Raw genomic sequence first — 17,318 nt, forward strand, 5'->3', positions numbered from 1 at the left:
AGGAGATGGAATTAAATACTGAGGATAATTGTTGATATTCCTGAGACACACAGTGGCCTTTAATCTGGAAGATATCAGTTATACAGAAGGTTAAGAAAGCAAGGTCCAAATTCATAAAGCAGAATTCCAAACTCAATGAAGGATCTAGAGCAGCCCATTGGCAAATATAACTGCATATTTTTTACTGGAAGATCCTGCAGGAGTTTGGTCTTGTTTAGTCCAATGTTTGATGGGACATCTCCGCATCTAGTCTGGGAGAGACCGACCAAGACCATGTCTCTGTCACAAAACCTTAGGAAGCTTATGTAAGGGTAACTTTTATTCTTCTGAGTGTAATTGTTTTCTCAAAGACTTACTGCCTCCGTCTACCAACCTAGGCCCAGTCTTGGAAGCTTCTAGCCTCTGTATAATCTTATTTAGGCCTAGAATGTTTGCAGCTTCTGAGACTTAGTGGGGAATAAGCTCACCCTTTCTAGTTCTCACTGAACTCTGTTGGTTGGTTTAACTCGGGTGCTCTGACTCAAACTTCTCTCCCAGCTGAATGATGAGAGCCCATTGTGCCAGGAGAGCAGTGGACTTGGGTCTTATTTTTTCTGGTAGTCTCTATGAAGTAGGAGAGAGTCAAGGTAAAAGACAGATAATTGGTGTGCATGAGGTGTCTAGTGATGGGCTTGGGTCCTTTGGGTCCTGATTTATGTTATAGGAGTTAAAGGAAATATTTTAAGAGTAGGGTAAGGTATAAGTAATGTATGTTGAACCCTGGGGTTAGTGTAATCAGTCTATTGAGACAGATATTTTTCCTAATATAAAAGAGTTAAATAGAGAAGTACCAGATTTTCTTTTCTTTCTTCTTTTTTTTTTTCAGAGCTTAATGAATTAGTTTTGGTAAAAGACTAGAATATCTTTAAAAGGTTTTTGGGCCATCAAGCAAGGATTGCCTAGTGAATCAAAGGGGTAGGGATAGGGATAAATGTTATCAAGGCATCTCCCATTTGAATCCTCCTCAAATCAGGGTTATATGTCCCAGATTCACTTACCTGAAGTTGTCCCTTGAGTTCCCTTCGAAGAGAAAAATGGGAACCCTTGGTTGGTTTATGTTCCAAAGGGCTCCCTTGTATCTCACCTTATGCTCTTTCTGGAAAGTGTGGATTTATACAATATAGGTGAGCTAAGGTATTGCTCTGGTGTTTGGCCATTGGAGAATTTAATAAGACCATATAAAGTCTCTTGTAAACTGGCCATAGGAGATTGTGTGAATGACTTTCTCTGTCAGCCTCTTGGAGCAAAATGTCCCCAACTGGACAAGGCACGATGGGAATCCTGCCCAGGTGTAGATAAAATATAGTTTTGTGATAGTTCTTATTATCTTTCTTGTTGAGTATTTGAGAGAATGGAAATGGCACACCATGCCCCCTCCCTCCCATTTTTCAGGCCACTTGAGACTCATTGGGTATCATAGTTAAGAATCTAGTAGGAACTCCTTGGTGTTTTAACTTTTTATGTCTATAAGTTGTATCACCTGCTGGGATAAGACAGGTTCTCTCTGACCATGTGGCTCCAATTCAAAGTCCATGGACATTCTCCCTTCTAATAATTGTCTGTTTTGAGGACATATTAAAGTCCAACCTCAGGGGTATCAAAGGCCCCTTGCCAAGAGGAGGGAAAGAGTCTTCGTTTTCTGACCTTGGAGAGCAAGGACCAAAGTATTGTAGTCATTTACCTTTGTGTGTTAGGTTTCCCAGCCTTGGTTGATGAACACACAGGAAATGGCTTTACCCATCTGGAAGAGGAAGTGGTAGGTTTTAGTTTAAATTTTTGTGCCATCTTCAGACAGAACCTTGGTAAAAGAACAAATAAATCCTGCCATTGCTATGACTTCGGTGTTTTTAAAACAGTTAAAAGCCTTGGTAGAAAAAGTAATTATTTTGATAGCACATAAACTCTGCTTTTTAAAGCCAGTTCTTATAAATGCTACTAGGAACAGATCAGTGTTTTAAGAGAACCTGATTTTTTTTTTCCATTACAGGTTTTCATTTTTTGAGAATTCGCACTCATGTACTTTGAAATATGCTCATGGCTACCACCCAGAGTTCCCACTTCCCCCAGTAAACTAATTAATGCTGTCTGTATGTGAGGTTATCTACTGGAGCAGTGTTTCTCTACCTTCCTAATGCTGTGACCCTTTAATACAGTTCCTCATGTTGTAGTGACCCCCCAAACCATAAAATTACTTCATTGCTGCTTTGAAACTGTAATTTTGCTACTGTTATTAATAGTGATGTAAATGTCTAATTTGTAGGATTATCTAACATGCCACCCCTATGAAAGGGTCAAGGGGTTGTGACCCACAGACTGAGAACCACCGGAGTGCATCACTCTACATCTATGCCAGACTTTAAGTTGGTGTTATCTCGTGTGTGGCTTGTACTGTTGCAATGGCTGATGGGAATTTCTGATGCAATAGTGTTTTTCTGCCATCTCTTGCACAATGTTCCCGGAGCCTTAGTGTGCGGATTAGGGGATGTCCCATTTAGGAATACATATTGTTGTCTCTTATTCTCATCATTATGACCTTTATGGTTTTAAGGGCAGGACTAGATTTTAGTTTTATAATAGTTCTGAATTTTGGCCTTTGGAATTTGAACAATGTAATTGTATACAAACTTGCTTTTACCTTTGGCAAACCCTCTGTGACTTACTGTGAATTTTTTCTTATGTGCATAAGAATTTTGTTTTCTTTTTGTTTCTCATCTTTTCTCATTTTGGAGAAATCTAAAAATTTTGTTACAACAAAACCTTACTTTGCCATGCAAAATCTTTTCCTTATGTAGAAAAAAAACCTTTCTTTGCTTTCCTTCTTTCTTTCTTTCTTTCTTTCTTTCTTTCTTTCTTTCTTTCTTTCTTTCTTACTTACTTACTGGTCATCTCTAGTAAAAGAATTGAACCTAATTTACATTATGATATAATGTAACAAACTAAGATAGTGAAACTCCTTGGTTCTATTTGCTGCCAGTCTTACAGTCTTAGGTGGGCATTATGGTTGTTTCAATTTTTTTAAGACTCTTTCCAAATTGACCTTCTTAGTCTTACAAGAATCTAGGCATTTTGTGAAGTAGCCAATTTGAGTCAGATTGATACATAAAATAAATATGCATCTCAATCCCTTGTCCCTGGTTTGTACACCAAACAGATTGCTAGTCCACTGTGGACGTTGTGAATAGTTAAGAAATACTATGTGTATCATAACTCACTCTAGATGTAGTTCCCAACACACACTGTAAATTGATTACACAAACTTCTATGATATGTTCCACAGAAATGAAAAAAAAATGCTTCCATTGTTTTGTTACAGTTAGAAATCAGAGGGTGGACCAGGATGGGGATAAAATCTAGATTGTAAGTACAACAATGCCAAGCAACCAGAGCTTCCAGGGACTAAGCCACTACCTAAAGACTATACATGGACTGATCCTGGACTCTGACCTCATAGGTAGCAATGAATATCCTAGTAAGATCACCAGTGGAAGGGGAAGTCCTGGGTCCTGCTAAGACTGAACCCCTAGTGAACTAGACTGTTGGGGGGAGGGCGACAAGGGGGGGGAGGATGGGGAGGGGATGTTTGCCCGGAAACCGGGAAAGGGAATAACACTCGAAATGTATATAAGAAATACTCAAGTTAATAAAAAAAAAATCTAGATTGTAAAAAAGTAATAAGTAAAGTAAAAAAAAAAGAATCTAGGCATTTTAGAATGTTACATTTCATGATAAAAAGTCCCAATAAAAAGACTTTTCTTGATATTAGGTATCAAGATGGAGAGAAAAGGAAGAAAAAAAAAACACAGAGTCTAAAGTCTTTATATGTTAACCTTGTAGTTGTAGTGTGGGTAGCTAAGGACATGTGGTTTCCAGAGAAACTAGAGGAGGAAGCAAATGGTTACCTTTTCTTTTATAATATCCTTAACTCAAAGTTTTGACAGAAAAGGAAAAAAAACCCAAGTTGTTCTGGTTTGGGATTACATATACTGTGAGTGTTGTAAAAGAAAAATGTTTCTTTTTGAAAGCTTAGGAATCAAATTGAGAGACTCTGCTCCTTCTGTGTGTGTGAGCCTGTGTGAGTGTGTATATGTGTATATATGTATATATATATGTGTTCCACACTTTTCTCTGTCCACATTTTTCAGCTTTCTTTTCTTTCTTTCTTTCTTTCTTTCTTTCTTTCTTTCTTTCTTTCTTTCTTTTTTTAGTTTTGAGGTGGGTCTCTCACTGGTCTGAAGCTTGTGGAGTTGGCTGGGCTGGTTGGTCAGTGAGCCTAAGGGGTCTGTCAGTCTGAGCCCTTCATTAGAGGTAAGTACATAACACCATACCTGTCCTTTTCTTTTTTTCTTCAAGATTTATTTACTTTTATTTTGTGTGTTTGTGGGGGGGGTGTCTTGTCTTCATGTGCATGCAGTACCTGTAGAAGCCAGAAAGTATGTCAGATCCCCTGAAACTGGAGTGACTAGTAGTTATGATGTGTCACCTGGGTACTGAGAGTCAAACCTGGGTCCTCTGCCATCATCTCTCCAACCTCAAACAACTGCTTTTTTAATGTGGGTTTTGAGGATCAAACTCAGATCTTTATGATTGCAAGACAAGCACTTTACCAAGTAGGCCGTCTCTGCCCATCAAATTTAGAGCAATTTTTTAGAGCACTTTCCAAAGCAGATTTGGGGTGACGGACGGTGTGTGACCCACTGTGGGTTTTCTAAGGTGTACTGTTTACCCAGAAGGCATTCCCAATGGGCAAAGAACTCATCCCTTTAGCCACAGAAGAATAGGCAATGCCCAATTCTGGGGAATATCCTTTGAGTAGAAACCTCATGACTGTGAACATGAAACCACAGCACCACTGGACTTGACTGTCTGCCAGGGTAAAGCCAGACTGACCCCGAGGTCACTGAAACATGACCACCGTTAAGTTCTCAAATCAGGGAATCTAGATGGATGCCAGGGGACCAGCTGGCATACACACACAGTACATATGCTCTGCTCCCTTCTGCTGAGGAACTGCAGCCACAGAAGCCTGAGAGAGGAGTGAGAGGGTAGACAGAAACAAACTCCAGGGTTGCCAAGGGAGGTGTGGAGGGAGATTCCCATTCATGGCTCACTGATGGCTCCAAGTCAGGAGGAACAGGAGAAATATCAATGCCAGCAGAGGGCTGTTGACTGACATCACTACATCCCCCCTCATAGAGAGCTAGCTGTTCACTGATAAAGCCGTGGTGTGACCCCACCCACACGTTCATGAATGTTTGTGGGAATTCCCCTAGAGTTGCCTTTGGCCCCAACAGCCCTTATGTTTGTTTTCAGGCACAGTGGAGTTCATTCTCCACTGCAACTCAAGAGGAGTGTGGAGAAAAAAAAGGAAGTCCCTTGTCATTATTCAGGCCTTGATCGTCTCTGCTGATGAGGCAGGAACCCATGGAAGAACTGGGAGGCATGGGGAAGCGATACATGGAAGCCCCCGGAGAGAGGAGATGACTCGTGGAAGAGATATTGTCCCACTACCTTATACTCCGGTGGCTTGGATTGACATAAAAAATGGGACAGTATCCCTCTTTGCGTTACTGAGCCAAAGTCCTTAGAAACCAAATTGTCAATATCAGTGAATCCTACTTTGAAAGTCTTGGCCAGCTTATGTGTTGCCTCCGTTTGCACTAGATATAATTAGAAGGCTAGAACCCTGAGGCCAGTGCCTATCCTTGAGAAAGGCAACAGGAACGTTCACATGAGCGCGTACAGCGCCCATGGCAGCAGGAGCAGCCGCCTTCACATGCCCTTGTTTTGCTCAGGGCCTTCGGTGTGAGCCCACCATAGCCGTAGCAGGACAGAAGGAGATTCTGTATACACTCTTCCTACCCAAGTTCACAATGCTCAATGGACTCCAGCCGCTTTGTTGGTTGTGTCCCCGCCCCTCAGATTCAGCCGGGGCTTTTCATTGGCTCTGTGGATTGTTGGTGAATGGAGGCCCTGGGGAGTTCAGGCACCAAAGGAAGGCGAGAATGCCAGTGGTCCCCACGTTCCTTGTCTCGCAGTTTCGAAGAGCTATGATAGTAAGTGGAAGGGGAAGATTTGACTGAGTAGAGAAACAGCTCCCTGCGTCAAGAAAGGGGACTGGAAAGTGATGGCCAGCCCAGCTCCTTAGCTTCGAGTGGCTCATGACTGCACACTAGAGACAGTTGCAAGGCGTCAGTTTGGCTGAACTGAATGAGGACTTCGGCTGGTGAGCGATGAAGTAGCAGAGCCTCAGGGAAACCTGCCAGCGGAAGAAACCCGCCCAAAGCTCCCAGATGATGAAGAACTAGGAAGTGAGGCGAGCAAGGGTTGTGACCAGCCATTACTAAAGACAAGTTGTCAGCTATTATGTTGATAAGTCGGGGCTTTACAAAATTCACAGCTTCCAGGGCTGGAAAGATGGCTGAGTACTTAAGAGGGCTTGCTGCTTTCGCAGAGGCTATTAAGTTCAATTCTCAGTGCCTATAAATCCAGTTCTAAGGGATCTGATGCCTTCTCCTGGTCTCCATAGGCATCACAAATGCTCGTGCGAACACGCGCGCGCGCGCGCGCACACACACACACACACACACACAGAGAAAGAGAGAGAGAGAGAGAGAGAGAGAGAGAGAGAGAGAGCGCTAAAATTATTATTATATAAGATTTGCAGTTGCAGCTCCTGAGTTAAACTCACAGCTATCGATCGAGCTACATTTACGGGCTTTGAGTTCAGGTTCTGCGCTCTCTGTGTAGACTTCATCAGGATGTGGTTCTTCCAGGTTGCAGATGTTTCCTCCTGACAAGCTCACTGTGCTGGTGAGATGACTAAATTTATCCAGGAAGAAAGACCCTTAGTCGATGGATTGGTCCCATAGGCTGGCCTTTAGGCAAACTTGCTACACATTTTCTTGACTGGTGGTTGATGTCGGATGGTAATCAACTGCCTTGGGCAAGTGTTCCTGGGGTTCTATGGTCAAACAGTCTGTGTAAGCCATGGGAACAGCGTTGCCTGGTGGTCTCTGCCTCAGTTTCTTCCTGCTCTGTCTGAGTGCCTTCCCTGACTTCCCTTCAGTGAACTATAAGCTCTAAGATGAAGCAAACCCTTCCTTGTCAAGTTGCTTTTTGTGGTGGTGTTTGTCACAGGGCACTCACGGCCAGTGGCTTCTCTCTCCTATCAAGATGTCTGAAGGAGGAACTGGCTTACTCTTTGTCTATATTTCTGGTAACTTTTGAGAGTGGTTTCTCTCGAGACTGGCAATCTTTGGAAGGCAGGATAGGTCCTTAGAACTTAGATTCCAGAAACCTACACACATGAGACATATTGGGCCACCGAGGGTCAGGCCCTAAATGGACTGGGCCTAATGATTAAATGGTAGGAGCTTGGCTTTTCTTTTTGATCTTTTGACTCTAAAGGGGGTAACTTTTTTTTTAAACAGGGATTGTTTGTTACAAGAGAACAAAGATGTTTGAAAATTGAGTAACTGAAAAGACCAAGGTCTCTGAGTCTTCTACTAACAACCAGGAACATTTGTAGATTGTTGATTGATTTTTGTGACTTCTGCAACTAAAATCATATTTTTAGGACATTGGAAAAGAAATTATCTTTCTCAGGAAATCTTAATTTAAATGGATAGAGGTTCACTAGATGTGAAAAAGCCATTTTCTGTACTGCCTACTTCCAAGAGTTCTATGATAGTAACACTAAATTAAAGGCATCAAGCAACTGAAAAGTTCTTGATTTTCTGTTAGGTTTTTTTCTTCTTTTTTTCAGAGCTGGGGACCAAACTCAGGGCCTTGCGCTTACTAGGCAGGCACTCTACCACTGAGCTAAATCCCCAACCCCAAGGCTTGATGTTAATAGCAGCCTGTGCCCCCAAGTGCTGGCTACAGAAAGGGGACTCCTGAGGTAATTTTTTTATGATTTAATGTATTTTAATAGCAAACTTACAGGAACAGCACAGAAGACAGACAACATTAAAAGCACATACTTGCATGAAGGACAACTCCTTTAGAAAAGTCTAGTGAATGGATGGAATCTACTGTGCGATAAAATGCTACAAACACCGTTTAGTTGCCGTCAATAAGAATTTTACTTATTTTAAAAAACTCCAAATGCTGGCGTTGTCCAGAAATTTTTAACAGGTTTATTTAAAATTGTTATAAAGTTCAACTGTTGAACTGTGTTCACTGAAACATTTTGCTTGCATTAATGCTTTGCATCTTGCATTTATATTAAAAATTCACACACGAATGAACGTGGAGAAACTGCCAATAGCTGGTTCTGTCCCCTATGTTTCCACTCGCAAGCATAGACTTAGGTACCTTTGACACCATGGAAAAAATATCTAACATTCAGAACTACTGATAAGAGGAAGAAGAGGAAAAAATTCTTTTTTGAAAATGGAATGTTTCCCCTCATAGTGGACTCTTAAGCATGTTCTCCACGTATGTGGTGTGCTAGCTGGATATCTTTTGACATAATTGTTACATGTTTGGCATGGATAACACACAGGTTGGTATCTTCAGAATGGCCAACCAGATAGGCCTCACTTGCCTCCTGCAAAACATCAGTAGCTGCACTCTGGAAGCGCAGGTCTGTTTTGAAGTCCTGAGCAATTTCTCGCACCAGACGCTGAAAGGGGAGCTCGCAAATCAGAAGTTCAGTGAACTTCTGATAGCATCTGGTTTCACCGAGTGCCCCGGTACCAGGCCTGTAACGATGAGGTTTCTTCACCCCTCCAGTAGAGAGCGCACTCTTGGGAGCGGCTTTTGTAGCCAGTTGTTTCCTGGGTGCTTTACCACCGGTGGATTTGCGGACAGACTGCTTTGTATGAGGCATGGCGTGGGCACCTCCTTATTTACCCCCCTTCTCCTTCAGCTGGAGCTCAGCAAGCGATAGGCAGCGCTGGCGTTGGAGTGCGGCGGCGGCGGCGTGGCAAAGGCTGCGAACACCCTGAGGTAAAATTTGAAATGATGGTACCTTTGATTTCATACTTTGTAGAATTCTGTTTTCTTTTTAGCTGAGACTTATACTTTGGATAAAATATGCAACAAAGATGAAGGAGGACATAACCCTATGTTAGCAACAATTCTCAAATATTCACCGAGAAGGCTGCAGGTGTCTTTTTCAGATTCTTCTGTTGTAGAGAAAGTACTGTTTAAAATAGAAAACAAAAATCATAAAGGGAGCTAAGTCTTCAGCAAACGGAAGGTATGTCCAAATCAGATGTTGCAGTATTGGCTGTCATCTCCAGGTAATGAGTAAGTAACCGTGAAGAATATATGTTCTGGTCATTTGTTAAAAATTGTCCTTTTGTTGACAGTATCTATCTATCTATCTATCTATCTATCTATCTATCTATCTATCTATCTATCTATCTATATATTCTGTCTCATCTCCCATTACCCTGTCTCATTCTATTTTCTTTTCCCAGTGAAGCCTTTTTTTCCTACAAAAATCCCCTCATACATTCACATCTTTTTTGTGTGTGACCAAGTGAGTTTAGTTAGAGTTGCCTGCATGAGAATGGCTGGGAGGTTATTTCCTGGATCATAAACAACTTATCAGTAGATACAACACTGAAGACAGACATGCTTCTTCAGTCAACATTAACTGTCAGTAGTACCTCAAGGAGGGCTGGGCCTTACAAGCCCTTCCCTTCTTATGATGAAATGTTGACAGGCCGAGTCTCATGCAAAGTTCATGCATGCAATGTAGTATCATGCCTAAAAGACTTTGCTTGCAGCAATTCTCCCTAGCCTCTGGCTCTTAAATTCTTTCCACCTTCAATTCCAAGGTACTCTGAGCTTGATAGCATGTTGTCCTATTCAGGATCCTGAAGTTTCACTTATTCTCCACTCTTGGACCAGCTGTCAGTCTTAACCACTGTCCATGGCAAAAAGAAGCTTCTCTGATGAAGACTGAGAGCACGTGTGTGTGTGTGTGTGTGTGTGTGTGTGTGTATCTTAATTTGATACCATGTCTGTTCATCAAAACTATCAGTTCATTTTGCTAAACAGTAGTTGGTTCTCTTCTAGGGCTCCAGTTGTAGGTTCTTGACAAAGTTAATATATTTGTGTGTGTGTGTGTGTGTGTGTGTGTGTGTGTGTACATATAAGTATGTATGCATATATATTCACATACATATATAATTATATTATGGGTTATCTTCTTTGAAATGGGCCTCAAATTCAATAAAAAAGCAATTGGTTACCACCATAACATTCATACCACTGTTGCCAAATGAGTGTATCTTGACAGATTGGTTGTTACTGTAGCTCATAGGGTTCATGTTGGGTAAGACTGTCTTATGATTTTCTGTAACCTGTGTAGGACCTTCCAGCACCAGGAAAGCTAACCAACAGGAAGGAAGTTTCCAAGTAAATTTCAGTTTGATTTTCCTCTATCCCATGTCCAACACACGTGCTATCTTCAGCAATAGTCTTACCATAAAGTTCAGATGGGCAGTCAAGAATGATATCTGCCTGGTGTCTTTGCTTAGAAACTAGGGGACAGCTGATAGGCTAGAATTCTGGACTACTTTGTACTGTGTTGAATTCCTACTCAATGGCACACATAGTCCATGCCATGAACTAAAACTGAGTATGAAGCCACTGTCACACCAAGAAACACCATGTATGACATATCCTATCAAGAGAGATTTGAAAGTATTGCATAGAAATTTCCTTTTAATTAAATCATTCCCTCCTGGACAGAGGCTTAATAAGTCTCAGAACATAAAAAAACAACCACACAAACACTGACCCTAACTGGCTCAGGAAGGAAACAAAAGCCTCCTCTCAAATATCAGGATGCTTTTGCAGGCTAGAAGCCAGTCCCCGGGAGGTTACACAAGAGGTGCCAGTTGGTGGGAAAGTAGACTTTCCTCTGCCTAGCATAGCTTCTGACAAGCTAAGCTGGAGCTCCACAGACACAGCTAATGTGAGTTTCACCAAAACTGGCTTGGGCTCTTTAGCAGATAGATGTCCTTGCATAAATTGTCTGTGCTTCTGTAAGTAAACCCTACTCATACTCCCATGACTTACCCCAGTAAACAAGATAGAATCATTCTTTGGTCTGCTACCAGTACCCTATTTGGGGCAAATAGGAAAATTGACATGACAGAAATACATGAATAGAAGAAAGTGATTTACATTCAAAATGCCAAATAAGATCAATGGAGAGCAGGCAGTAAGTTCTTAAATGACTTTTAAGTCTCCTTTTACCTTAGTTATTTTTCATATCTTAAGTGTCATGGTTGCATTTTATATGCTAAGGCTACTCTGAGTGTCGTGGTAACATTTTATATACTAAGGCTACTCCGAGTGTCCCCGTGGTAACATTCTATATACTAAAGATAGTCTGAGTGTGGTGGTAACATTTTATATACTAAGGATAGTCTGAAATGCTACTTTTGAATCACTTCAAAAATGGAGTAACACCATTTAAGTCCTGCCAGACAACAGCCAGGAAGGGCAAGTCTCACTAACATTCAGAAGCACAGCGATTTACACACGTTTATAGGTCAGTGACTCATATTTTGAGGTTAAACACAATAAATACCGAAACAGATTATCTTACAGAATTAAAAATAGTAAGTTCCTTAGCCATTGTTAGAACTGAAGGTGCTGTCCAAAGTTTACAGAAATGTAGTCCTATCTAGGCATGGACAGAGGAGAGAAAAGGAGGCAAAATTCTGCTATAACATTTGCACCTCCCAACCTTAGTGTCTTACTTCAAGTCACTTGGTGTGAACATGCCGTCTCTAACATCTTGATTTGTCATGCAAGCAAAGCAAAATAAAAAGAAAGAAACCTGAAGAACAGACCAGATCAGAGGCCTCAAGGAGCTCCCAGAAGCAACTATGTTGCACACAACACAAAGACCTTGTCTGAGTACTTCAAGGACAGCAACGTACTATCTTTGGTTTGGTCTGTCACATTGCAGAGTCACATTGCACTGACCCATGCTTGCTTCATTAATCTCCTGAACCCTCTAGCAAGCCGTTTGGGGCCATTTTGTGTTCGCTGGGGCCCTTTTTGCCTCAGTTGTACTTGACTTAGGCACCTATCATACCAGAAGTTCAATGTCTGTCAGAAGTCATCCTGAGACAGTGGCACTGAGTTCTTCTTCCTCTCCCTCTTCTTCCTCCCCCTCCCCCTCACCAGCCTTCCTCCTCTTCCATTATCTCCAGGTTTACAGGCTAGCCTAGGGTCTTTTTCCTGGAATGGCCTACTCCTCCTTCTCTTCCTTCTCTTCCTCCTCTTCTTCCTCCTCCTCTTCTTACATCATCTCCTGATTTGCAGGATGGCTTGGGGTCTCCTTTCTGGATTGGCCTCCTCCTCTTCCTCCTCCTTCTCTTCCTCCTCCTCCCCCACTTCTCTTCTTAATCATCTCCTGGTCTACAGGATGGCCTGGGGTCTCCTTCCTGGAATGGGGAAAGAATGTCTTTGTAACTCTCTTCACTTCGCCTGCTACACTTGGCTGCATTATGCTGGAGCATGTGGGAGAAAGTACTGTCTTATATGTATTCCTCGGAGGCTGGGGGGCAGGAGATAACTGGTCTCTGGCAGTGGCCCAGAGCTCTGCCTTCCTCTTATCAGCTTAGTTATCTCATACCCAGCCTCATGCCCTCTTCGTTATCGTCTTCAGTGTTTCAGCCATCTTAATCCTTTTGCCATCTTAACCCTCCATCTGCTTTTTAACCCCTGAATCATTTCCACTACAATTTGCAGTTTCACCATGGGCTCCTTTCCCTTAATACTTACATCTCTCTAGATGGCTTCTGCCTCAGTTTGGTGATTTTGTGTGTACAGAGCCACCCTGGTAGTCTTCTGGCGGGGGAATGGCCCCACTGCTCTTCTCTGGCTATGAGCAGTCCTTAACAGTGTTCTTTCTGGTCTGGAAGACAGCCTTGATGATGACTACCATGTCTCCTGTTAGATATTACAAGTCTACCAGGGCAGCTGAGCACACAGTCTACTTTTATACAGGGTCCATACTAGGTGTTGCTAGTCAGTTGCAACCCAGATGGTTGGTTTTCTTTTCTACCCATATCTTCGCTTTTATAGATATGTGTCTTGACTTGTGGTTAAAAGACTATGTCCAGGAAGTAAGACAGATCTTAGATTTATCAGTGCTGATTTCACAGTGCTTCATTTAGTGTATGACTCCATGCTTTCAGAATTCTGGTTTGATTATTCAGGGACTCCGATGGGATCATCCAGTGACTTTGCCATTATGCACCTTGCCCCACAGAGTGCAACAAGAATCAGCATTGACCTTTCCAGGTCCTGTCTTTGCTTTTGCCTTGGCCTTGAGAAACTTTCCATTCTTTATCCATGGCCTCAGGAAGTCTACCATAATCTACTGACATACCATCTGGTGTTATGATACTTTACTTTAGCCAGTGTTATGATACTTTTACTTCAGATTGAAGTTCTGCCTTATGACTGTTTTCTGTTGCTGTAACAGAATGCCTGAGACTGGGTATTTCAAGAGAAAAGATATACTTTGGAGGCTTACAGTTCAAACAGCACTCTTGACTTTGTTGCTGGTCCCTTAACTGTGTCACACGGTAGCTGCACAAGCATGAGGGAAAGATTACATGGTGAGAAAGGAAGCCTGGGGTGGGAGGAGCCAACTTTGCTCTTTCCTCATAACTCTAACTTAGAAACTCTATTTTGAAGACAATGAACCGACCACCTTGCACTGAAAAGCCCACCTCTTAAAGGTCCTATTACTTCTTAGCATGACTACTCCAGGGGACCAGGCTTCTGATGCATGAACTTTCAGAGACAAATTATAATCAAATCATAGTGCTTTGAATTTGCTCTTTGAAAAATGCCACCTCTCAGCTAATCTCCCTTTCTTGTGACCTTTGGCTCTGGACAACCGAAGGGTATCATGAGCATGTCTATGCATTGCTTGGTTGCTTCCTTCCTGGGAGGAGACTGTCTTCTGTACACTTAGGGGGCAAGAAGGGACCAACTGCAGAGCTCACAGCCTAGTGCTAGGCGACCTACTCTTCAAAATGACCCACTTATGGGCATCTCTGAATGTATCCAGCCCTACTAACCACATTGCACATTTTACTCAAAAGGCAGATCTCTGCACATTATTTTCAAGAAAAGTCCTCCTTCACTAAATTCTGATTAATCTCCACCTAAAACCCCATGAATCGAAAGGCTGAATGAGGTGGGAGGGGATGGTTCACCCGACTTGACTTGTTCTTGGTCAATTCATGATTTCTCTCAGCAGCCTGGCTTCAAGTGCCAGAAGATGATCCGCGTAGTAATTTACTTGAATGTTCTTCATTGGGGCTTTAAAAAAAATCCCTGAAACTCAGTCATGGGTGTGAAGACTGTCTGTCTAGGATGGAGGATTAAGGAATACAGTCTCCCTGAGGAGAATAAGTTAGGAAGAGGCACAGGAGATGGCCTGAATTATTTGTGCCATTACCTGGGAATGAAAATAAAATCTTCAGGCAAGCAATCAAATTTGGCCTCCTGGGGCTGACCACAGAGGTCACAAAGGGCAATTGGGCATGGCGTGGTAGCTGCCCTTGTGTAAGAGGACAGAGTTTAAACCAACAGAATGTGTCACTGGAAGGCAGTTTAGAGGTCAGCCAGTTTAAGCATAGAATTTCCAGACCCGGAGAAACAGAGGCAGTCTATTCTTTCTTAGTGGCCCATAGATTCAAGAATAGACTTCTAGCAGCAGACTGCACATATGTGTACACACATGTTCATGCATCATCATGCACTACATGTTGTCCATGGGTCTTTGTCCTCCTCTCACATGTAGGATTCCTGTTTGCTATCCTGACTCTTCTGAACTGGGCTGCTGGTGTATCCATGAAATGTTTGGGAGTGGACGGAGCTGCTCCTGCTGACCTGTGAAACGAACTACTGCTGGTGCCCAGACAGCACAGACGCCCCTCCCTCCAACCCCAACCCCTGTATCCTTTCTTTAGCACTACCTCTGGTGGGTGGTGGGCTACAAGGGCAGTGAAAGCATTTAAGAACCATCATTAAAAATAGGCTTTGAAAAAAGTTAAAGTCACATATAATCTAGTGTTCTTCCCAGAACATGTGTGCCAATGACACTGTGTTATAACCACATCATCTGAAACCTTTAATACTAAATTCTTTGGAATCGGCTCAGATTTTTACAAACTGCAGCACTCAGAAAGAAACCGAAGTCTGGGAAAGTGTCCATTAGCTTTTTGTGTTGAATTTTTATTGTCAGCCATGACTATTTGTTTTCCCTAAACTCTGTGGGTGACTAGACAGCTGGCAAAGCCCAGATGGGAGTGTATGTGTGGCTTTTCTGTTTGCTAGCTAAGTGTGTGTATCTGTAATAGGGCACTCCTTGTTGAGTGTGAGAGAAGAAACTCTCTGCAGTAAAAAAGAGGACCAGAAACATCCCTCAGCTAGAACCTCTTCTCTTGCTGCTCAATAAAAAACAAAACAAAACAAAACAAAACAAAACCAAACAAAAGGCTAAACTGATTAGATGGAGAAGTATGGGTAACAAATTCCTGGGAGGATGCTTAGTCTTGTGTGGGTTGGTGTCCTGTCATTTCTATTTCTATTTCTAATTCCTCCTCCTCTTCTCCTCCTCCTCCTTCTTCCCCCTTTTCCTCCCCTCCTCTTCCCCCTCCTCCCCACATCCTACTCCCCCTCCTCCTTCTTTACCCTCCCTAGGAAGCCAGAAGCACCTCTGGAATGAAGCTCTACCCACCCACTAAGTCGGTGGAAGACACTGCATTTCTGAGTATTTTAACTTGGCTGTGAGCACACCAGCAGGCTTCTGTCTGAAAGCTGCAGGCACCCCAGAGGCAGCCTCTCCTTTGTCTGGTGGTTTCAGGTCCACCCAGAGCCTTGCTACCTCCCCCTCTCTTTATAGGAGAAGAATAAAAAGTGGGAGAAAAAATAGGAAGAGAAACAGGAGTGGAGAGAATAGGAGGAGGGAGTAAGGGGCGGAAATGAGAGCTGAGGAGGGAGCGGAAGTGAGAGGATTCGAAGGACTGGGAAGGATGTAAAGGGAAGGACTGGAGAAAGGGAGGAGAGGTCAGGAGGGGAGGAGCTGTGACTGGAACAGGCGCACTGTTTGTGAGGAGGAAATGCAGGGAGTCTCCCTCTCTGCAGAGTACTCCCTCTTGTAAGCTCTGTGTGTTAGCCACGGGACGGGACGCTTGGGGTTCCGATCATTGAAACCCCATACTCTCCTGGGTTATCTTTAAGTAATGGAAAGATACCTTGGCTCCATCTCTTTAAAGTGCAGAGATAGTCTGGGTTGGATTGGTGAGGAGCACTTTCTCTGTCCTTCCCTGGAAAGCTCTCCCTTGAGGGTGGACTCCATCCTGAAGATAATCTCAGTCCTTGTCTTAGGAAGATTTAACAGGGGAAGGAAGGGTGGTGTGGAGGAGTAGGGGGAGGGAATGGGGACTGGATTTCTACCAAAATACTTTGTAAACATGTTTGATATTCCCAAAAAATTAAAGAAAAACCCCACTGATAGTGGCCCTTTCAGAATAAACTTTCCATTATTGTTGAGAACTAGGTTCAAGTCCCCTTGGCTTGACTGGCCCTGAAGGCTTACACCAGGCAGAAGGTTGATGAATTTGCCTCCTGTGAGTCTGCCCCTGGGCCTCTCTTCTTCAGACCTTCAGGCACCCGGGGTCTGGGACAGGTCATTTCTTCCTGAGCCTGCTCCACAGGGAGCAAAGGTGGAAAGTCCCACCTTTTAGCTTGTGCACATTCACTGTGTGTGTAGCCTAGACCAGAGCATCCCTCATCGTAGGGCACCTCAAAATGGCCACAAAACTATCGCAAGAAAGTTAGCCAGCCCCCAGCCCCCTGTGGCAGCTCACTGGTTGCTGCCGTTCCTGTCTGGGCCTGAATAGAACCATTTGTTTTCATTAATTGCCAGGTTATCACAGATGCAGGATTGCTGCCTAGCACAAGAAAACCTTCCAGAAAAGGACACTCAGAAGGATGAGACAGACTGTTAGGAAACCACACAGTTCCTGACTGGACCAACCCCACTCCCAAACCAATCATCTGGATCCCAGCTAGGACTTAAAGAGCTGCAGCAGATGGGGCCCTACCTCTGCCTGGCTAAGGCCTCTTGGGAAGGTACATAATCTAGCATGTTTCTTCATCTTCAAAATGGATCTAAACTTTTACATTTCCCAAAAGAAGAGCCCAATCCAGATCCCCACCTTGCAGAGAGAAGGTAAAGTCTCTCTGATCAAGGGAAATCATCCCTGAGAGCCAAA

At 43.1% G+C, this 17,318-nt stretch overlaps 1 protein-coding gene across 1 annotated transcript; it reads right to left on the bottom strand.

Annotated features, from left to right (window-relative positions):
• Window positions 1-8,461: 8,461 nt before the first annotated feature.
• On the bottom strand, window positions 8,462-9,221 carry H3f3al3 (H3.3 histone A like 3). Its single transcript, XM_346041.8, has one exon. The coding sequence runs from the start codon at window positions 8,870-8,872 to the stop codon at window positions 8,462-8,464; it is 411 nt and encodes a 136-aa protein (XP_346042.2). The 5' UTR covers window positions 8,873-9,221.
• Window positions 9,222-17,318: the final 8,097 nt, after the last annotated feature.

This window comes from Rattus norvegicus, chromosome 9 (assembly GCF_036323735.1).
Source record: "Rattus norvegicus strain BN/NHsdMcwi chromosome 9, GRCr8, whole genome shotgun sequence".
NCBI lineage: Eukaryota > Metazoa > Chordata > Mammalia > Rodentia > Muridae > Rattus > Rattus norvegicus.